Source organism: Elgaria multicarinata, chromosome 3, assembly GCF_023053635.1.
Source record: "Elgaria multicarinata webbii isolate HBS135686 ecotype San Diego chromosome 3, rElgMul1.1.pri, whole genome shotgun sequence".
NCBI lineage: Eukaryota > Metazoa > Chordata > Lepidosauria > Squamata > Anguidae > Elgaria > Elgaria multicarinata.
The window spans coordinates 138,667,710-138,691,367 of NC_086173.1; the positions used below are offsets into that span (position 1 = coordinate 138,667,710).

A 23,658-nucleotide genomic window follows, 5' to 3' on the forward strand; every position below is an offset into this window, starting at 1 on the left:
TGACCCCCCCTCCACCCCGGATTCTGTAGTGGACTGGCTTTTCTCCAGTTGGATGTATTCCATGGACTTACAGATTGTTTTTCTAACTTCCCCAAATTTTGCACAAATGGAGGAATAGAAAAATATCCTTTAAAAAAAAAGTCAAAAATGCACATTTCCCCCATAGGTTAAAGCAAGAAAAAGCATATGGGGGGATTTGTGCTTTTCAGGGGGTGTTGAGCAACTACAAACTTGTGCAAGTGCAAATTTGCACAAATTTGGAAACTAAAAAAAATGATTCCATTGAAGAATTAGGGGTACACAGGGTCCAGCAAGGTTGAACATAGCACATTGTTCCAGCCTATTTGGACTCTCCATCAGCTAAGATTGTGATGGTTGCAGTCCAAATACTAGCAATGGCTACATCTTGTGCAACCATGGGCAATGGTAGATGAGAGAATATCACACTTAGGCTATTTTTGTCTTTATTTATTTTTTTAAAAAAATAATAAGAAATATATGAGATGAATAATAACTCACATTCCTAATACATCACTTTTAATACATAAATACAAACCAATGAAAAGGAGTACAGCAAAATCTAAGACTCTTGGCCATAAATTGGTCAATCTATATGCTTCACAATATTTAGAAAATAAGGATAAATAACCCCTCCATTCTTCCATGAGTGGCTTAATGTTGTTAATGCTATTTTGGGATGTTTATACTGCCATATAAACTTATTGCAAAGATCTTGCTGTTTTCAAATGATCTCTGCATGTCAAGTGTAATGTGTACACTAGCCATGACCTACTAAAGAATGCCTATGCCCACTGTGCTGCCAACAGACTGATGTAGTGAATGAAAGATAAAATATATTGAAAGAATGGCAAGGAATAATATGCATTTGACAGGTAATTACTTTATCTCTCAGATTCATATCTGACATTTCCACTGTAGAACTTTATTTGGGAAATATCAACTTACTTTCCATCAACCTACATGGAAAGTAAGGTAAAGAAAGTCTTATCTTGACTCTTTGGAAGATTTGCCTAGGTATTGAGTGACTGCACAATTAGAACTCATCATCATGTAAGCCATTTCCACATTTATTTTTGCCCTGCTTTCTAAAAATGTAATGAAACTCAATTAGAAATATAAAAAAATGCAGTTAATATGTTAAAACAGAATCCAGTTCAAACATACACTAGCAAAAAAGGATCATCATCAAAAGAGCATAAAATGATGAAAACCACACAAATCATATATCAACTGCCTGCCGAAATATACAAAAATCCAAAGCCCATCTAAAAGCCAGCACATAGCAGTGTTCCACACAGTGTGTGGATCTTGGCCATCTGATCATCATGCTATTGTGAGGGGAGGGTGGCAGCCAGGTGGGTTATATGCACACACACGCACACCACAAGGCTTGGTGAAGATGGGAAGCCAGCATTAGGGCTACCACATTATGGTTGTTCTTGCTACACAGAATTTCCCCTGTTCAACACTGTAGAACAGGGGAAATTACAAAAAGGCCAAATCAATCCTTCAATGAGTTTTGTAGCTAAAGAGAGGCATGGACAGTTCCTAGAAGGAACAGTTCCTGACTCTTGCTAATGGAACATTAGGGAAAATAGAGACAGCTTATCAATCACATTTGTGGACAAATCAAACATACACCCACGCGCACAGCATTTCTCAAATCCCCAATTGATCCATTAGCCTCTATATTGCATTGCGTTTGCCGTTGGACCTAGGAAGATGAATTGGGCATGCCGAGACAAGCTTTCCCTCGAAATACAGGTTGTAGTTTGATATGAATGGAAGTTCAGAAGAACAGCATGTCCTCCCTGGCAATGGATGTGAAATTTCTCTGGAAGCGGAAAAAAACTGAGAAGATCGAAGCATGTTGCTAAGGACCTCTCAAAGGGTCTTTGACACTTACCAAGTTAAATTAAAATTTGGAGGCGTTGCGAAAGTGCTTGCCGCTGTGGAGGGGTGTGAGAGAGGATTTTCTCTTCCTGACACTGATGGTTCAGAAAGTGTTGCCAGCATTTCAGTGTTGCTACTATTCTAAGGCCATAGCTAGACCTAAGGTTTATCCCTGGATCGTCCAGGGGTCAAACCTGTTCATCTAGGTGACACACAGGGGATCCAGTGCTCAGGCAGGGGTGATCCCTGGATGATCCCAGGATAAACCTTAGGTCTAGCTGTGGCCTAAGTTGAGACATGGACCGTTTCTTCACCTACCTTTTTTCCAGAGATCATCCCGGGATCATACCTGTGCATGCAAATGACACAAAGGAGATCCCGGGAGCAGGCAGGGATGATCCCTCCATTTTCCCTGGGATAATCCTTAGGTGTAGAAAAGGCCATTGAGTTCATGGAGTTATGTTGCCATCTTATCACTGGCTGGTTTTTGTTTGTTTGTTGTCAGAGGCCCTAATTCTGAACAGGGATATGAAAACATATTTTTTGTGAACCGCCCAGAGAGCTTCGGCTATTGGGCGGTATAAAAATGTAATAAATAAAAATAAAAATAATAAATCTACATGTAAATCTGGTTAAAGTGTTAAAGATTTAAGGCTGCAAAAAAGTCCAATTTTTTTCTGTCTAAACATACATATGATTTCACCTTGAGTCACACTAAAGTCTCCCTGGGAGGCTACCTACCTATAGGGTGACCATATGAAAAGGAGGACAGGGCTCCTGTATCTTTTAACAGTTGTATAGAAAAGGGAATTTCATCAGGTGTCATTGGTATACATGCAGCACCTAGTGAAATTCCCTCTTCATCACAACAGTTAAAACTGCAGGAGCCCTGCCTAGTATGACCAGCTACAAAAGAGGGCAGGGCTCCTGCAGCTTTAACTGTTGTGATGAAGAAGGAATTTCACCAGATGCTGCATGCATAACAATAACACGTGCTGAAATTACAACTGTTAAAGCTACATGAGCCCTGTCCTCCTTTCCATATGGTCACCCTACCTTTTGTTTTGGTTCAACTGGGGGTATTGAACTTGCTCAAGGCCAGGGCAACCAGTTCCAATGTCCAAAGTCAGTCCCTTTCCCTTTAACGGCTGAGGAGTCTGCTTAACCCTTTAGTTTTTATCCCCAACTGAAAGAAAGTGTAAGTACATGCCACTGGACTTGTTTGCATCCACCCCTTCCTTCACCTTATGAAGTGTATATTGCAGACATCTCCGATCAGGGCTCCATTTTGTTATGCACTATAACCAGGGAAAGGCAAAGGCAAATCTGTCTGTTCCATATCATGTCACTTTTGCAAGTTGCTACCCATAATTTTGTTGTGTTTTTTCGCATTTAACTGTGATTTTTTAAAAAAACCTCTCAAATATATAGAAATAGAAATATTTTAGAGATATATTTACGTGTGTATTTTCTGTCAACATACCTATTTAAATGTGCATTTTGGCAAGTTAATAAGACTGAGAACTGCATCCGAACATGTGGAGAAGTGCAAAATCAAGCGGATAGCTAAGTTCCCTTCCACACATTTGTCTGAGAGGTGCAGATCTTGTACATTGAATTCCTATAAAAAAATACATGTATGGTTCTATATAAGGGTTTCATCCAATATTTGTCTAACTTAAGTCCTATTCACTTCAATGGATCTACTCTGACTAACATTGCATGCAAGCCTATGTTATAACAATGAGCAGGATCCAATGGTCTTATTCCGCAAACTCAAATAGCACTAGGGGAGCTCTACGAAAACTTTCTATTGTGCAAGTGGTTGTGCATTATGCTTGCACAACTGCTTGTGCAAGCATAACGCACAACTGCTCACATAAGCAGTTGTACAAGCACAATGTGCAACCGGTTGTGCAAGTGATGTTTGCACAAATATAACTTTAGTTGGATTCTCCTCCTGACCATAGTTTGGAACCGAGTTTCTGCTAGCGCAACATCATTTGCACCAACAGAATGACCCAGTTGGATACTGCCCAATAATTGTCAGATCTCCTCTGAGATGTGATGGAAGATGTTGCATCTTGGCCGGATAAGCCATGATTAATGGTCCAGAGCACCTTTGTTTCTGAGGTCCTTGAACAGAAAGAGCTGTCTGTCTGCTAAAAGAAATACATTTCTGTGGAGACTTATTATTCACCCTGTGATTTTATTTGATGGGTAATATAACCCGCAGTTGCCTTACATTTTACTAGAACAGGCTGTAATAATTATCCCCATTGCTTCACTTTCATTTGTTGGTTTGAGTCAAAATCTCTGTATCAATCAAATGCATACAAAGAGGCTCACTCAGTAACAAAGACGTGCATATAATATTGGATGGCTTATCTGGGAAGGTAGTATTACACATGCTGCTAGAAAACAAGTGATTTTTTTCCCCTGATTCATTACAGTTATTGACTTATATAAAGAAGAGAGTGGCTGCACTTGCTATATCTCCTTATGAATAAATTGGCCATCCATTTGTTCAGCAGCTGAGATGAGGTTCCTTGAGTAATTATGTAGCTGTTGTGATCTTTTCTGATCACTGACATATGCTCATTGGCCAGGTTTGCAGGATCACCATGGCTGAAACCAGCCTCTACTGTATGAGTTGGACTGTGCTTCAAGGTGGAACTCGGAGAAGCTTGATGAGCTCACATTGTCTTGATTTCAACATCCCTACCTGTTACTCATAGAATCATAGAGCTGGAAGAGGCCTATAAGTCCATCGAGTCCAACCCCCTGCTTAGTGCAGTAATCCACCCTAAAGCAGCATACCTGACAGATAGTTGTCCAGCTGCCTCTTGAATGCCTCTAATAGATGATGATGATAATAATAACAACAACAACAACAACAACAACAACAACAACAACAACAACCACCTCCCCCCTAGGTAACTGGTTCCATTGTTGTACTGTTCTACTGTTCTCCCATCTGCACAGTTTATTTGTGTAGTGGCCTGCAGTGCAGCCATTTAAGGTAATGCAATGTGTCAGGGCCCAGCTTCAGCACTGCAATTGTAGTTTATAGCTAGAATTTGCTCAGCGGTAGTCTGGAAGGGTGTGGGTCTTGCAGTGAGGCCCTTGTCCAACAGAGCATCTCGTATTGACACTTCAGCCTGGGTGACCCTTCTGCGAACCCCACCCCACTTCTGTCAGGTTCACACGGAGAGCTTCCAGCCTCCCTCTTTGCCCTGGACAAACCAGCAGGTGGACGGGGAGTAGGGCCACTCTCCCTGCACCCTGGCTCTGCTCTAAGAACTCTTTCAGAGATAGACTCACACAGATTCTAACATCCCACAGGCGGAATAGGCCCCTGACTCTTCCAGACTACTTCTGATCAAATTCTAGCTATAAATTTCAAGATGCACTGAAGTACTGAAGCAGGGCCCTGACACTTCAGCCGGTGAGATACTGAGGGTCTTGTCAGGGTTTGAGTGAAAAAATAGAATCATATTGAAATACTCTAATTACATGGAACGCACAGAGCTCTTTTTCTAATTGACGTTGACATTCATTGTACAACCGCCAATCACCTTCGGCTTGGAAAACACAACTTGTGTCAGACTCAATTCTCCAGATGGTAAAGACTACTGTGAAGAGAAGCTTGTTAACTTGCAGCTACTGTGGAGAAATAAAATATTTACACCAACCTCAACTTGAAACATTTTGCTTATAAGTTCAGTCTTTAAGTATCCAGTAGATATTATTGAACAACGGGCAATAGAGTTACGACCCCATTAGCCTTTGTGCAAACAACACACATACCACAAACCAACAGCTTCCAGGCAAGGGGGGAGTGAGGTAATGTAGCCAGAGGGTGATTATGCCATTCAAACTTATGCCATGGTCATGGTGGATGGGCATGATGGGAGTTGTAGTCCACATCGGGAGGACGTCAGGTTGGGGAAGGCTGCTTTAGTCCAACCTATGTCTCAAGTGCAGTAACAATAAATTACTGGACATTTAAAAATTAAAATGGTTTTAATTTTTGTGAACTACCCAGAGAGCTTCGGCTATTGGGCGGTATAAAAAATGTAATAAATGAATGAATAAATAAATAAATAAAATTTAAACACAGAAACATTAGAATCTGCCTTAGATTGAGTCAGACCATTGGTCCATCTAGCCCTGCATTCTTGACACTGACTGGCAGTGGCTCTCCAGGGATTCGGGCAGGATTCTTTCCAAGCCCTGCCTAGAGACATCAGGGGTTGAACTGGGACCTTCTGCCTGAAAAGCCTGTGTTCTGCAAAACATGTGGAGCTATGCCGCATGCTCCATGGAAATTATTAATGGGTATTTGTCTACTTGTAAATACAGCTTGCCTTCTGCAAGCATTGATCATTTCTTGGAAAATCTTCCCAACCCCCATGCAACATTTGTGAAAGTGTATGATGGGGCTATTCTGTGTCATCTATAGCTTGTCCCATTTTCAGATTTATATTTCCATTTGTCACTAAGAATCTCCTCTCCCACAGTCCAAGGTTGGTTCAGGTATGCAAAGAATTAACTCCCACATACCTACATTCCATCTTATACATGGGTCGGCCTCCATTAGTGTGGGCCACCATTATGAGGTAGATCTTACATTGCCAGTTTCAAATGAGAAGTGCAAAAAAAGATGAATTTTCCTACAGACCAGGGTGTCTTTCATTATATGAGTTTCAAATGTCAACTTTCAATCTTCCCCCCACACACCATTTCTTCTGCTGTCCTCATGTTGTGCTGAGAAGCAGTAACCAGTTGCAGTTTTCCAGTACACATATGCATAGTAAAAGATAGGTGGCAAGGGGCTTTTACACATTTTCCCACAATGAAGTATTTTTGCTGTAGAATAATTGAAACATTTCAAGTGATCTTGAATACCCAAATCACCGTAGTAAGCAATTCATATTTGTAGCTGTTGGCATTTATTCCTTAGTTACTGTTAAAATGTGTCTTTTGCTGGATCAGCCACAAAATGTCATCGTGTCCATTTTGAGTCCCAGATACCCACTGCTAGAAGCTTTTTGACTCATCTAGAAGGCTCTGATAACCAATTCATGAATCCTGACCTGTGATTGGCTTCATCATACCAGCCTTTGTGGGCTGGTAGCTTTTACTTTGATTATATACACCCTGCATAAATGCATTATTACATTAATGACGGTTTCCTTCTAAAAACATAGGAATTAACATATGTATTTTCTATTTCATCTTCATCATAACCTTCGTTGTATAGCAATCAACAAATGGGGGCTCATCTACACCTAAGGGTGTAGAAGGAGGGAGGGGGGGAGGATCATGGACTTTCCTGCTTCCACAATCCTCCCCTAGTATCTAGATGGCCTTGCAATGCCTCAGAAGGGAAGAGGGACGTTCATTTTTTTAATGAAGATGAGCCAGTTGCTGAATTGCACTTCGGCACCTGTAAGTTTAAAAAAAACACCAAACCTTTGAACTGTTCCCCCCCATCCACCCCCGATGGGCACAGACTGCCCCACGCAGCTCCATGCCCATTTTAAGAGCCCCGCTACTTGTGGGGAGGAAGGGAGAAGCCGGGAGCGGGCACCACATCGCCTGCGGTCCTTGGTATGGGAACAGGACCGCAGGCAAAATTGGGATAACTGAGGTCTCAGTTATCCTAGGGAAATGGAGGGGTCGTCCATGCTTGCCCCCGGGATTCCCTGTGCATCATTTGGATGCTCAGGGATGATCTAGGGATGACCCCAGGATAAAAGTATGGTGTAGACGTGCCCTGGGTTTTGTGTGATCAGGGACTTCTACTAGACGACTACTTCAAATGGACCATACTTTCCATTTATCTTTATAAAGTTAGGTTAGATTGGTTTAATTCCCATCAGTTCCCAAAGGTGATCGATTCAGAGGAAAGCAGAAGATCAGGAGGTAAAGCTTCACTGTCTTTCACAGTTCCGTTCCCCCAAAATACTATTGTTTGGCTGCTGCACATTCAGAGAAGATGTTCCCAGGTGCCATTTTCCTTCTTCCCACACATCTGTAATTTACCCCCCCACCCAAAAAAAGCACCCTCTTTAAAAAAAAATAAAAAAATAAAAAAGACAGAAAGACTGGATTCTGCAAGCAGAGGGCAGTATCCAGTGTTGCCTGTCTGTGTGCAAGGCCCACCAGCACAATTGTTCTGCCCACGGCCAGCCCCACAGATTCCATTGTGCACGAGGCACCCACCGCTTTCGCAGCAGAGTTTTGGTACTTCCAGGGGCAAGACCTGAAATGAGCAGAAATACTTCTTTCTGGAACATGGCAAATTGGCAGAGCTCCCTTATGCCAGCCTGCCCAGTTCCACGAATGTGTGTTTCCTCTCATTTCAGTTGCCCTTAGAAGTGCTAAATCTCTATTCCGTAAGTGGTGGGTGCAGCTCACAGAGCAGAATCAGCTGGGTTGGTCCCATGCAGGTGGGTGGTCGATCATTCAAACATAATCGATCGTTCAAACATGAACATTGCTTTGTCTGGATTACTTAATCTGATTGTGGAATTCGTTTTCTTGGCACCGAATTTGGATTGTTGGGACACAGGGTGTCCACAGTCTTGAGAATTACAAAGGGGTGGCTTATGAAATCAACCATGTGCAAGTGTTACACTGTAGTGTTACTTCCGACATTTGTGAATCTTTTCTCTTGCGTTCTTCTTCATTTATTATTCTGCCCAGTAAATCTATTCCAGTTCTACAATCCTAATGCTAGTGTAGTAGAGTGCTAGGCTTGAACCAGACTCCTACAAAAACAACTGCAGAGGACATTGATGTATAGCATTGATTTCATCCAACTTGTTTCAGCAAAGGAGCGATTCCATTGGCTTGCTTTGATGCAATTTGTAAACATATTATTGAAGGTAACTAAGTGAGAAATGTGCTGCTCTTAGGCCTTTCGAAATCTTGGTGGAAGGTACTTTGCAAGAATGATGAACTCTTAGAAGTAGTTTATATCCACCGGTACAGTCAGCTGACGTGCAGTGAAGCACCTAGATGTAAATCTAATTTCAATTTAGAGGAGATATAAGCCCACATCCTTAACTTTAGAGCACTAACATGATCTCAGCTTGCTTTCAGAGTGCATGCATGATACAAACAACCTTATTTTCTAAATCCAGCCAGACCATTTTGTGCATGTGATATTTGCCCCGTTTTCTGACTTTCCAAGGGCACATACAACAGTCAGGTGCCTGAACTGCAAAACATCAGAGCTGACATGTGGGTCATTCAGCTCTTCTAGGAATATTAGTCCCCATTCCCACAAACCTGCGACCATGTAAAGAGCCACTTCTCCATGGTGTGATTCCACATCAGTTGTTCGTGAAGTGGGAAAGACCCATGCAGTTGGCTTCACCTGTGTTGTTGCTTTGTTGGAGTGGCCTGGGATTTCATTGTTAGGGAAAAGAGCTATGAATTTGCCATGCAGTAGCATTGGTAGAGACCAGCAAGGTGAAAGAAGTGAGATTGGGAAGGAGTTGTATTGCTGTTTCAGGAATAGAATGGGGTGTGGTTGATGGTTCCATGAACGGTGATGGTACAGACCATCAGGCAAAGCCTCATGGGATCAGACTTAAGCAGGACAGCAGAGCTAGCAGGATCACAATACAGACAGAACTGTCATCAAGTAATAGCCAGGGGATCAACCTGAGACTAGAGCAAGAGACAGGTCCTCTTTAATGGCACAAGGCTTTAGCCACTGAAGTAGGATTGCAGAACCTCAGACTTAGGGCTCCAAATTTGGCCCAGCTGGAGTCTCCATCCAGCCTTCCAGATTTCCCCTAAATGGGCATGCCCCCTTCTCCTGGCTCCACCCCCTTTCCTGTGACCACCAATCAGTTGTAGTTTCCAGCTTTTATGCAGTTTTTCCCCATTGTAGAAGGCTGAAATGCCTCTGCTAAGAGTTACTTACTGGCATTAAAAGCCCTAAGCTACAAGTTTTTATTCTGTGGATTGTTTCATTTTTTAAGGAATGTTTGCTGTTGTTTTTACTGGTTTTTATTCTCATAGAGGTTTTTGTTCTCTGAATTTTATTGCCGTGCTGTTTTTATCACTTTTATTGCCATATTGGTTTTTATTATGTGAGTTTTATTGTTGTGTGCCATCTTGGGAGGGCTCTTGCCCTGAAAGGTGGCCAAGACATATTTTAAATAAATAAGGTAAAAATGCTGGCATTGGGGAGGCATCTTGTCCTTGCTCCTTTGCTTTTGCCCCCACTCCAGTTTGCCTTTGGTCCTGCCCACTGTTGAACTGTGGCCCCCAAGAGCTTCTTTGAAATGGAATTTGGCCCTCCGGGTGAAAGAGGTGGTGCTAAAGGCATACCTGAGCCCACTGCTTGGGCAAAGCTGCAACCTTGGCCCTTTCTACACCTGCCTTTTTTCCTGGAATCATCCTGGGATTGTCCCTGTGCATCCAAATGACAGGGATGATCCTGGGAGCAGGCAGGGACGATCCCTCCATTTTACCCACGGTCCCAGGACGATCCCAAGGACCGTGGGCAGTGTGGACACCCATCCTGGCTTCTTCTCTCCTTCCTGTGAGTAGCGGGGGTCAGAAGAGGGAAGGAGCTGGGCCAGGGGGAGTCCAGAGACATTGAGGGTGGGGGGAAGCACGGTTAGGGCTTGTTTGTTTGTTTTATACTTACTTTTTCGCTGAAGTGCAAGTGTGCTCCAGCTCCCCCCCCCCCTTTTTTTAAAAAAAAATGGTGGGCACAATGGGCACAACATCCCTCTTCCCTTCCAGGATGTCGCGCTTCCATTTAGATGCCCAGGGACGATCCTGGAAGCTGGTAAGTCTGGGATCATCCCCCGTCCCTCCGCAAAGGCCCTTAGTTGTAAAAAGGGCCCTTGACTTGTCAGCCTTTCTAAGGCCTTAGCTAGACCTAAGGTTTATCCCGGGGTCATCCCGGGTAGGGTGACCATATGAAAAGGAGGACAGGGTCCCTGTATCTTTAACAGTTGTAAAGAGAAGGGAATTTCAGCAGGTGTCCTTCGTAGGTATGCAGCACCTGGTGAAATTCACTCTTCATCACAACAGTGAAAGCTGCAGGAGCCCTGCCCTCTTTTGTCACTCTAGTATAGCTCCTTCAGCTTTAACTATTATGATGAAGAGGGCATTTCACCAGGTGCTGCATGCATACAACTGACACCTGCTGAAATTCCTTTTCTATGCAACTGTTAAAGATACAGGAGCCCTCTCCTCCTTTTCATATGGTCACCCTAGTCCCGGGTTCATCCTTGTTCATGTAAATGACACACAGGATACCCTGGGAGCAGGCAGGGACGACCCCGGGACGATCCTGGGATAAACCTTAGGTCTAGCTAAGGCCTAAGTGACAGGAGGGTCACTATTGCTCAGTCAGAGCTATTGCAGCAGAGTCTTCAGACAGACAGGTGATATAGAACCAATTTCTCTGCGAGGGGACACACTTGCTACCAATCACAAGTGTTTTTGATTTGCTTCTTCCTTTACCTATATGACTAAAGGCAAACATGTACTCTTCTTGTCGGTAGGCTTACAGCAGACAGGAAGCTGTTGCCAGTCAGCTGTTATTGTAGCGCTGCAAAAGCTAAATAGAATATGAAAGCAATTTAATTTCCTCTTAGGAATTGATTTCCTCTCTTAACAACATTGGTAGCTATTGAAACAGGGGGTGGGAGAGATCAATAAGCTACTGTTGTTTTGCAGCCTGCAAAATAATGGCATTAAAGTGTGGTAGTGGAACCTTTATTGGATGCTGCTGCATATTGAATGAAAGTTCTGTTTTTAACCCCACACCACTGAAAACGGTATATACTTTTAGAAACAATACTACAAATGGTGGGGGTGGGGGAGACCACAATACTACAAATAGGAAAATCCCAAGGCCTATTTTTCACAATATGCTCTGAAGTACTTAACGCATGAGGTAGCGAACATCATTCATTTTCAGTACAGCTCCACCACTCTCCTATTAAAATGGATCCACAAGGGAAAATTCTTCTGAGGAGCTGGTTGTAATTGAAAAAGCAGGTGGATTATTTTTTTCTGGACCATAAACTCCACAGAGAAGTTTTAAATGAAAACATAAAAATTAAAATCTTGTTTACATGCAAACCCAATTTAGTACAAAACAAAGGGCATATTTAGGTATATTGCATACAAATCTACCAGCATATGTAGTATTGTGTTTTGCAGTTTTCCTCTCAAGATTTTTAACCTTAATTGCCATTTTCGTCCTTTCATTTCCTTCTTCCTCAGCCACCAGTGGTGCAGCTGAGTAATTTTAGATCCTGGATTTAATGATCTTATGGTGAGGAGGGAGCGTGCTTTAGACTGTCAAGTGTATTACTTCAGCTGTGAAGCACACAACAGCTGTTGAAGCACCCAGAGAACTTTGGCTATTGGGCAGTATAGAAATGTAATAAAAACAAATATATAAATAAATAATAATAAATAAATAATTTCTCTTCTCCGTCATTCCCACTATCCCATGCTTTACAAAGGCTTTAACGTTCCTGACACACTGGAAAAACAGCAACAAAACTGTTTGTCGACCTGATTTTTTTTTAAAAAAAAATATACTCTGAATATGTGCAGTTTTTTTTATTTTAAACATGCTTTAATCAGCGCCATCCTGACTACAAGAATAAAATATATTTTCCTGATACTGCCCTTAAGCTCGCCTCAATTGACACTCTATTTAGGGGGCCACTGAGCTGTGAGGACCAAGTCTTTGGCTCCAAGGTCTGACCATAGATGTGCCACTGTCCACCACCCGTTCCGCCCAGGGCATCATTATTTCACCGCCACTTTAGAAGGATCGCCAGCTGTTAATGAAGGCTATTTCACAAAAGCGGGAAAATATCCAAAAGCATTGAAGTGATTCTGCTCTCCATTTGTAGAAGCAAAAGCTCTGCATGCAGAAGATGAACACAAAGTAGGGAACGAATGGCGGGCAAGAGGGCAAGGCGGAAAGAGCATGGTGCTCCACTGACACCCCCTCTCATCCCATTTCCTCCCCTTGCCATTCAGCCGCAGTGACCTGACCAGGAGGTCTGCTCACTTAGCTGGAATGGCTCCTGTTGAGTAACATGGGAAGGACAGTGAGCCAACTCAGCTCCTCCCCAACCCTACCCTGCTCACTTGGTGTCTATTTCTTGGGCTCCACTCAAGTTTGGCCCAGACCCAACTTTCATAGTGCTTACTGTGATGCTTTGCTGTTTCATGCCTATTCTAAGTAGTTAGAATATGTTTAAAATGTTTACTTTTTTGTGTATGATTAACAAAAAAATTTACTGGGTTTATGCTGCAGGAACCAGAAGTGTAAGAGGTTAGTCCCAGAGGGAGAGGGAGGGAGTGACCAGGATGGGAGAGTGTGTGCCGATTGGCTGATGGTAGGAATGGCTGGATTGGTAGATAGCAGGGAATGGGAAGAGTTAGCTGAGTGTGTGGGGATATTGAAGTGCTGTGAGAGAGATATTTGGGTTTAGGTCTGTCAGGATTAGTTTTGAGAGTAGGAACTATGTGTTTTATTATTTTGGGGGAGTAGCTTGAGGGAGGAGTGATAGCCTAGAGGGTAGGTCAGGCAAGGTTGGTATTGAAATGTGGTGAAGTGTGGTGTAGTGGCTAAAGTGTTGGACTGGGAGTCTGGAGATCCGGGTTCTAGTCCCCACTCGGCCATGGAAACCCACTGGGTGACTTTGGGCCAGTCACAGACTCTCAGCCCAACCTACCTCACAGGGTTGTTGTTGTGAGGTAAAATGGAGAGGAGGAGGATTATGTATGCCGCCTTGGGTTCCTTAGAGGAAAAAGGCGGGATATAAATGCAATAAAAATAAATAAATAAATTGAATTTGAATTTGAAGTAATATTTGAAATTTTTTAAAACATTGAATTGAAACCAGTATGCTTTGTGCCTATTGTAACTATCTCGCCTTTACCTGTGGAAACCAATATGCTTTACAACTGCAACTGGCATCTTGTTAATAAACCTTTATTTAATTCACACTGGTGTAGTTTATGAGATACCTTGGTGGTGTACAGGTTCAATTGGTGGCAGTGAAAGGAAAGGAGGGAGTTTAGGGTGCTGGTCTGGGCTGCTGTGAGGCCTGAAGAGTGGCACGTCATAGAGACAGTGAGCAGCAGCCCAGATGCTATTCCAGAGCTGGGTCCTTTGGTTCTAGTGCAAGAATAAAGGAGCAAGAAGAGGTGGGCATCACACTTACTATTGCTCCTGGCAGGAATCTTCTGCATAGATGGGCCCCAGTTACTGGATGCCCCAAGAGGAGGAATGGAAGACCTTGGTGTGGGGTGGCCTGGGGCACTGCTGCATAGCCAACATGGCAGGAGTTTCTGTATCTCATTTTTTACAGCAGCAGGGAGTGCGGCGAGAACAAGATTATGCTGCTCGGCACTTCTGTTTTTTTACAACTATAAAATACACTGTATCAATGGATGCAATTGGACTTTGTTCCATAACAGGGGCATTCAGATGATTAGAGTTTACCTTGTAGTGACTGAGAATTATTGATTTAATTACCTGTTATGTCCCAAGCCGACAGTTACTATTTCTACCAATTATTCTTGGTTGTAATTTAGTACAAATCAAGTGCGGTGCTCCGATGATACATGCCATTCTTCTCTATTTAGACACTTTTTATTATGACAAGCGTTAACTAACAAAGAGTCCCCAAACAAGAGTGAAAATCCTAAATCATTAAAAACACACACATCATGATGAAAATCAAAGAAGCATGCAATCCAGTGAATATTGCTATAAAATGGTCTTCCTTTCAATCCGTTGCAGATCACTTGCTGATGTTAATACAAGAAAACATTAGTTCATGAGTCCTGTTCAGACGTTGCTCTGCATGGCCACTAATCTGGATGGCTTTAAAAGGGGGTTAAGATAAATTCCTGGAGGCTAAGGCTATCAATGGCTACTAGCCCTGATGGTAGTGAGCTATCTCCAGTATTTGAGGCAATAAGCCTGTGTGCACCAGTTGTTGGGGAACATAGGTGGGAGGGTGCTGTTGCACCATGTCCTGCCTTGTTGGTCCCTGGCCGATGGCTGGTTGGCCGCTGGATGAACAGAGTGCTGGACTAGATGGACTCTTGGTCTGATCCAGCATGGCACTTCTTATGTTCTTATGCATGTATTATGGGATGCATGAGCTTGCCCAGTGAGCACACTCAAGCTCTGTATGTGTGTTTGTCATAAGACCTGAAAGGGTCTATGCGTGTTCAAACTATATGTGTAAGTTCTACACAGGCAAAATCTCAGAAGGCAGATAGGAATAAAGCAGGTTTCCCTGTGTTCAAGGATATGGGGTTTCACAGCAATTCGTTCTTTACTTTTCTTTTTCACCTTTCTCTTATGACCGGGAGAAGGAATACAAATTATGCAGTGTCAGAGAATGCGTGATTAATTTGCATCATTTTACATAATCTGGTTTATTTCCCCTTTTGGTAAAAATTATTTTGTTGACCCTGAGTGAAAAACAGAAACTCAGCCCGTTGCTAATCTTAATGGTATACTTACCTGGTTATAATTTTTTTACTGTTTTTCAGATAAGTAAACAGCAGCTTCAAACTGTCAAGGATCGCTTCCAAGCCTTCCTCAATGGAGAAACTCAGATTGTAGCAGATGAAGCTTTCATGAATGCTGTCCAGAGTTATTATGAGGTAAGAATACAAGAGCAGCAATTCCAGGGCTTTGGAGGGTGGAAGCTGTCTGAATTACCAGTCTAAGAAATGCACTGTAGCTTTCGTTCGTGCTGAAGCAGGTCATTGGCATAGAGTGTATGTTATGCTGATGATGTCCTTCACAGAGAAAAACTGAGGCCGTTTCTGCACCTACCTTTCCCCCCCTCCCCCAGGATCGTCCCGAGATCATCCCTGTGCATCCAAATGACACACAGGGTATCCCGGGAGCAGGGAGGGATGATCCCTCCCTTGCACCAGGATATTCCCCTACCCTTTCATTTCGATTTTTCCCACGGACTTGGGATGATCCTGATGTGTGGCCTGCCGTCGCGGTTTTGTCCTGGCTCCTCGCGAGTAACCGCAAGGACCCGGAACTCGGGCATGGAGTCCCCCAGGAGCTCCGTGGCCATCGGGGGAAGGGGGAGGGGGGTCTTTTCTTTTTAATAAAAACCTTACTTGTTCATAGGAGCGCTCCTGCACGTTTTTCCGATAAAAAAAATCCAAAATGTTGGGCGCAACGTCCTCTTCCTCCTGGGATGTCGCGCGCCACGTGCAGACTAGGGGGATGATCTCACGATCATAAAATCACGAGATCATACCCCTCCACCCCCCTCATCTAGCCATGCCCTAGGACTTCGTAGTTTGAGAGACAGGATGATACACTTCTCTCTGTGTAATATGCTCTCTCTATAACTACAAGTCCAAGAGGTTCCCCCCTTCCTGTAGTATGTCCTATGCACAGGCTGGAGGTGCTGTTAGGGCATGGCAGCAAGAGGAGGGAACAAGCACCATAACAATTGGGGACACTGGTGTCCCAGTGACAGAGAGAGCAAGTGCTGATTATAGGATTTGTAGGCCCTGAAGCATTTGTCAGTCAATGAGGTAGATTTGGAAGAAGAAAGTAAAAGAAACAGAGCTAGATCTAAATAATTACCTTGTTCTAGAACAAGGAGAATACAGAGGATCTCACTCCCTGACTGGTCAAATGGAAAAACAATGTAGGCATAAGCTGCCATCAGGTCTCCCAGCTTTTGATTATGAATTCAGGAATACAACTTTAAAAATAGGGCTTCTCCATAGAACCTGACTACTCAACAGAAGAAAAAAAAGGGGGGGAAGCCAAAACATTACCCTAAACTAAAAGTTACCCCAAAACTAGCTAAAAGGTTAGCCCCAAACTGAAAAAGCATGAGTGGGGAAAGGTTGTTCAGTTCTTAGATTGTTTTCCAAGAATTTACCATGGCATGTTCATTGTGGAAGCTGACTTCATCTCAAAAGTTTATTAAGAGGTCAGTTTTTTTCAGTGTGACCTCTTCATGCTCTAGTGGCACAGCTATTGATTAGGATTCCAATTAACAGAACTAAATAGCATTGTGTTGTCAGAGTGCTTAATCTAAATCCATTATCCTTTATAGACTTTTCCAAATGGTTACTTTACTTAATTTTTTTTAAAAAAATATTTTATCTAGCTCTTAGGTAAGTGCTAATGGTAATCTGTTAATGGAACCGCTATCCATCATGTTGATTGGAGAAGAGAAAGGGCTCTTACACTTCAATTTGATAAATAAAAGAGATAGCACAGTATGCATGGCACAAAGAATGAACTCCCCAGTATAAATTTCACATTATCAGTTATCTCAGAAGTGAGATCAAAGTTCAAACAAGCCATTATTCTCTCAGTCTCAACTTCCCATATGCAATATAGATATAGATGTAGATACAGGCATATGGTTTTTAGGATAACTGTGAAAATGTGCTATATAAATATTGTTTCTTTGTCTCCTCCTCTTCCTCCTCCTTATTATTATTGCACACACATGTATAAAATGCTTATAAAATGCTTCTCTGTATTAAAACAAACTACATACACAGAGTAGTGTACAAATAATTACTACTCAGCTAACTGTAAAATACATGAGAATAAAACCGTCATTCCAAAACAACCTAATGCAAGATGAAATCATCAGCATGTATTAACCTGTCATGAGTCCCCAAAAAAAGCACTCACAGAAAGCCATGATTCCACAAGATGGCAGAACGAATTTAATTAAGTAGCTTGGTGTGCTCCCTAAGCTGGGAGGTCCAAAGTTTGGTGCCATCACCCCCTTTACATCTTATATAAAATTAGGGTGACCCTTTGAAAAGGAGGACAAGGCTCCTGTATCTTTAACAGTTGTAAAGAAAAGGGATTTTCAGCAGGTGTCATTTGTATGCATACAGCATCTGGTGAAATTCCCTCTTCGTTGCAATAGTTAAAGCTGCAGGAGCCCTCCTCTCTTTTGTATTTGGTCAAGAGAGCTGGACTCCTTCAGCTTTAACTGTTATGAAGAAGACAAAATTTCACCAGGTGCTACATGCATTCAAATGACACTTGCTGAAATTCCCTTTTCAATACAATTGTTAAAGATACAGGAGCCCTGTCCTCCTTTTCATATGGTCAGTTCTTAAGTCATATGAAAGACATGAGAAGAGCCATGCTGGATCAGACCAAGAGTCTAGGACCTCTGCTTGAGACTGGGGAGAGCTGCTAGTAGTCCAATGAACACGTATTCTGACCTGGTATTGGGCAGCTTTCTGTGTTCCTAATGATTGCAATGGTTAACCCTTCACATTTGGAAGAATTACTGTAATTCTCTATAGCAACTTCTCAAAACACCAAGTCTTGTCTTCCATTGAAAGATGAAAGCTTAGATGGCTTTGAAAGGGAAATAGACTTGGGGTAGTGAACCTCTTTCAGTCAGAGGGTTGAATTCCATTTCGGGAAAGCTTTTGGGGCTGCATTCTAGTGGTAGGCAGGGCCAAAGATAGAAGGAGCAGGGCCAAAAATGCCAGCATACCGTAGCTTAAAGAAGCCTTAAGAGAGGCATTTCAACCTTTTAGAATGGGGGGGGGACCCACAAAAGTCGGGATGCTGCCAAATGTTTGGTGGTCCATGGAAAACAGGTGGGGCCAGGCGAAGGGTGTGTGGCTAGATTAGGATGCCAGGAGGGCTAGATTAGGTAGGGTGACAATATTTAAGAAACCAAAAAAGAGGACACCCAGTGGGAAGTGTCAGGAAAGCAGGTCATTCCCACCCACCCCACTGTTCTGATTGGGGCCTATAAGGTAGGGTGACCATACGAAAAGGAGGATTTAAAGCTGCAGGTGCCCTGCCCTCTTTTAAATCTGGTCACTCTAGTATAGCTCCTGCAGCTTTAACTGTGGTGATGAAGAGGGGATTTCACCAGATTCTTCATATATACAAATAACACCTGATGAAATTCCCTTTTCTATGCAACTGTTAAAGATACAGGAGCCCTGTCCTCCTTTTCATATGGTCACCCTATATAAGGCCCAGATTGGAGCACGGGAGCAGCAGGAAAGTGACCAGATTGGAGCAGAGGAGGAGAAAGCAGGTCATTCCTGCCCCCATTCTGCTCCAATCAGGGTCTTTTCTATAATGTCTATAAGACCCCTATTGGAGCAGCTTTCTGGAGGCACATCACCCCACCCACTCCCGCCACACTAATGGCGGTCTTAAAGGGGAAAGCGTGTCATTGTGTCTTTGTATAGAAAATTACAGAAAATCCCCCCTGACACCCAGGATAGAATAAAAACCCAATCAAATCCATGGAAATCCTGATAGTTGGTCACCCTAGTTAGGACCCTGAGGTTCTACATACATGGATTAATTAAACTCATGAAGTTGTCCATGATACCTATATAGAAATTCAATGTTCAGAAGCAGTGTATCTCTGAAAACCAGTTGCTGAGGGGCAACAGTGGAGAAGAGTTATTGCCTTCAGGCCATTCTTAGAAACTTCCAAGAGTCATCTAGTTGGCCAATATAGAACTAGGATGCTGGATGGATTTTTGCCCTGATCCAGTAGAGCTTTTCTTATGTTCTTATTCTTTTATGACATGTTATTTGTTGTCAAAAGGCTCATGCCACTTAATCTGGAGTAGTTTTCAATAGGACAACTCCAGAGAATGAATGTGGCGGATTATGGCACATGTACAATACACCGAAATAGTATCTAAATCATCCTCTCAGTAAGTTTATTTTGGCTCAGGGGGCTTGTTTTATCATGTGACAAACTAGTAGAAAGGTAATAAAACCACTGATGTGGAACTGGGGATGTACGCATCCTACAATACACAGTCATTAAATTATTCTATGTCTTTTTCTCATTTCAAAAGTCATAAATTTTAATTTACGGAATGCTATTTTCCAATTAGGCAATATCTTTGTTGAAAGAATCAATATTTTGGCAGTTAATTAGGTTTAGCAAAGAAACCTTCGGTGCACTAATTAATTTGTTGGACCAATCATCAAGGCATCCATAACTGTTTACACATTGTCAAATATCTCACTTGACATAATCATATATTGGCAGAGTTCATATCACTTGAAATTAGAAAAATGAAGGCCATGTTTTAATATACAACACCCATATGCATTAACACTTGCTTGCATATTTTCAAGAGAGGGGGGCAATTTTCCAGACTCATATTTACTTAGAAGTAGAACTTCTGCTGATATGGCAACCCTAAGGCTATAAATAGTAAATGTCTGCTTCTTTAATACCATTTATGAACATAAGAAGGTGCTTTATACTGAGTTAACCATTGGTCTATCTAGTTCATTGCTCCCTACTCTGATTAGGAATGACTCTCCAGAGACTCAAAAAGAGAGATCTCCCAGCATGGCTTCTGGATGGCCTAACTAGATATGTAGTCAGACACATAGCTAGGTAGTGTGTAATTAGATCATAAACTGCAAATTGCAGGGAGGGGTATAGTGCCAAGGCATCTGGCTAGCCAAGCCTGCAGGCCCCACAGAGGATTTTTTACTTATGTTTTAAGTAACAGCAATCAGAACCAATCAGATGCTGCCTTTGGGGAAGACTTTGCCAATGAGGGCATTGTAGGAACGGAAAAACTGCCCTGTGGTCTCACTGGCCGTATCCCCCTGCCCCGGCCAATGGCAGTGTATGATTGGTTTAGACTCAAAATTGTTGGGATGTGTAAAACCAGTTGCATTAACAAACCATGGTTTGTTAACTGCAAAAAACAAATTGGTTTAAATAATGCTGGCATCATGCAAGTGGGTGCACTACCGCATTTACAACACAACCCATGATCGGCTCATTCAATGGTTGTAGAGCATGACATGAGAACTTAAAGTAAACAATCCAGTGGTTAACTCATGGCTTGCCACTGTGCATGACAATCTATCAGTTTTTAAACCAATGGGATGTTATTGCTTGCCATGGGTTGATCCACCATGCTACAGAGGCGGCAGGCAGGAGTGGTAAAAAAAAGAAAGAAAAGAGAAATGGCCATTTTACACAACAGTGCTACAGTGCCACAAAGGCGTTTGGGATACAAGGAGGGAACAGATATGGAGGAGGAAAACAACAGCCCAGGGACTGAGAAAACAAACTGCGGTTTGTTCAATCATCTGCCAGACAAACCCTGAATAGATCAACAAACCATGGGCTAATCATGGGTTAAATAAACAATAGGTTAGCATTATGTGCGAGCCAGGTCCATATTTGGGACTGATTTTTGCTATTTCAAAATGGAGAGAGGCATCCTTGAAAATCTCACTGGATATTCTTCTTGTAACCATCTTTAAACTACTCTTCTTCATATGACATTTCACCATTTAGTAAATAATTCCTGGCATGTTCAGATATAAGCCAGTTACTGCTTCTGACTGCAGAATACAGCCAGGAGGGCCGTATCCTAATAGAAACCTTCCTAATCCTTCACAATAATCAAATCAGGTTAGAATAAGTTTTGTGACATCAAGTTCCTGAAGTTTTAAACTGCATGTCTAACGTACTCCTTATCTATGGAAGCTAGAAATGTTGGCCAGATTCATATGTTACCAGAACAATAATACTGTCTACCAATGGCTGGATCATAGGCTTTTGCAGAAACAAAAGACTGAATCATGCAAGATGGGCTGCTGCTGATGGCACAAGTGGTAGCCACTGATCCTGGCAACCTCATGCTATTTCATCCCTCATATCTTACTGTGTTGGGGATCCGGACATGAATAAGAAACAGCAATAATCATATTGTTCCAGTAACATATGGATAAGTTCTTGAAGCTGGTTCAAAGACTTTATCCACATTGTGTAGATTCTATGCAGAGTCGAGCATGGGAGTTTGGGGCTTGCACACATCCCACCCACATACCACATGTCGAATTTCATAAGAGCCTCAAATCTTAGGTCCTGCCCATGTGATCCATCTATTTCCCCACTTTTTTGTGGGACATAAATCATGCATGCAAAATGTGCCCATGAATTATGTTCTCATCTACATGCTGGAGGACTGAAAACTGGTCCTTAGATAAGTCAGACACATAAATATAGATCAGCTCAGTCACTTGCAGCCTGGACTCTTCTTAGAGTCGTGGCTATGGGAACTGCCGTGATGAACATAAGAAGAGCCCTGCTGGATCGGACCGAGGGTCCATCTAGTCCAGCACTCTTTCCACACAGTGGCCAACCAGCTGTCGACCAGGGACCCACAAGCAAAGCACTCGTGCAACAGCACCCTCCTGCCCATGTTCCCCAGCAACTGGTGCATAAGGGCTTACTGCATTTCAGTATTTAGCATGAGCACTGCTCAGACCACTTTCAGATCATTCAAAATTACTCTCCAACTTCTATTTTGGTGGTAAATAAATAAACACATGGAGAATACCATGTTCAGAGAATGTAAAAATGGGACTTGGAATTCATTTCTTCATTTTTTGTAGGCTAGAGGTGAGAATCCTCGTGCTTCCTTTTGTACTCCTGCTATCTGTTATTTTAAAAAAAAAATGTAAAAAAAATTATGGGGGGAAACCAATGAAACGTGCAGTGCAGAGCATCATAAGCTTTTAGTGCTTTTCCAGGCACAGTGTAGTGCAAAAGGCTGGCATGTCCTCATGTCATCCTTGAGTTCTTTAATTATTGAGCATGTGCAGATTTGCTCCTCTGCTTGCCCTGCTTCTTTCCAGTGTGCTGCATTCATGTTCTCATCAACATCATTAATAAAACAGTTCTCCACACCCTCCAGGATGCCAACAAGCTTCCTTTTTCTGTTTACTAAAAAGAAATGCACCCCCTTTTTTCACCATCCACTCCTTGCCTTCCAGGGTACCCCCAATTTTTGATGGGGCTCCATAGTAGCCTTGATCCAGCAGAAGTCATATCATCACTGGCACCCTAGTTTGCTTCCCTGTGGATCTGCTTTATTCTGGACTTGCTGAACAAATTCCAAATGTGCCTTAGCTGTAAAATGCTCTAAATCAGTGGTTCCCAAAGTGGGCAGTACTGCCCCCTTGGGGGCGGTGGGATTGCATAGGGGGGCATTAAGACGCAAAGGGACGGCAGTGGGGCGCTGGCAGGGGGCGCTAACAGGCAAAGGGGCGGCAGGGGGGCGCTCGAGGTGGTCTCTCCAGAAGGTCCTAAAACCCAGGGACCGAGCAGGAAAGAGCAGCAAATTCAGCTGCTCTCCCCACACTGCTCCTGCTCAGGAAGGACTTTCTCACTCACGCAGGCCAGAGCTGCTCCCTCCTACAAGCTGCCCCGGCAGACCTCTCGTGATAGTTGCTGCACAAGGTGGGAGCAGCAGCCATGTGGCGGAGAGGAAGGAGCATGTGGAGGACGGCGGGTGGCAGAGCAGCTGCCAAGAACAGCAGTCAGCCGGCAGGCTGAGTGGGGAGCGGAACTGCTTGTGCTGCTGCAAGGTATCACCAGGCTCCTTTCCCCTGTCAGGAGTTGCAGATTGGGGCCATCTCCCCTCTGAGCTGCTGCCCTCCTGTCGTAATCAGCCCGGCAGCTATTGTGAGGCTTGGGGGGAGGGGGGTTGGAGAGAGAGAGAGATGCTGTGTGTCTGTGTGTGTGCTCCCACCCCCCAAAAAATCTGGACTACAACAGGATTGGAAGAGAAAGGAAAAGGGGGAGGGAGAGAGAATTGCAATTACCCAGGTCCTTCCTGGCTAAAGAAGATTCAGCAGCACCTTTTTCCAGAATGCTTGCT

General features: G+C 43.0%; 1 protein-coding gene across 2 annotated transcripts in view; it reads left to right on the top strand.

Annotated features, from left to right (window-relative positions):
* CADPS (calcium dependent secretion activator) overlaps window positions 1-23,658 on the top strand; it is a 407,683-nt gene that overhangs the window by 59,562 nt on the left and 324,463 nt on the right. For both annotated transcript variants that reach the window (XM_063122067.1, XM_063122066.1), the window contains exon 2: window positions 15,499-15,612. In XM_063122067.1, coding sequence (XP_062978137.1) covers window positions 15,499-15,612 — 114 coding nt within the window. The remainder of the gene's footprint in view (window positions 1-15,498; window positions 15,613-23,658) is intronic.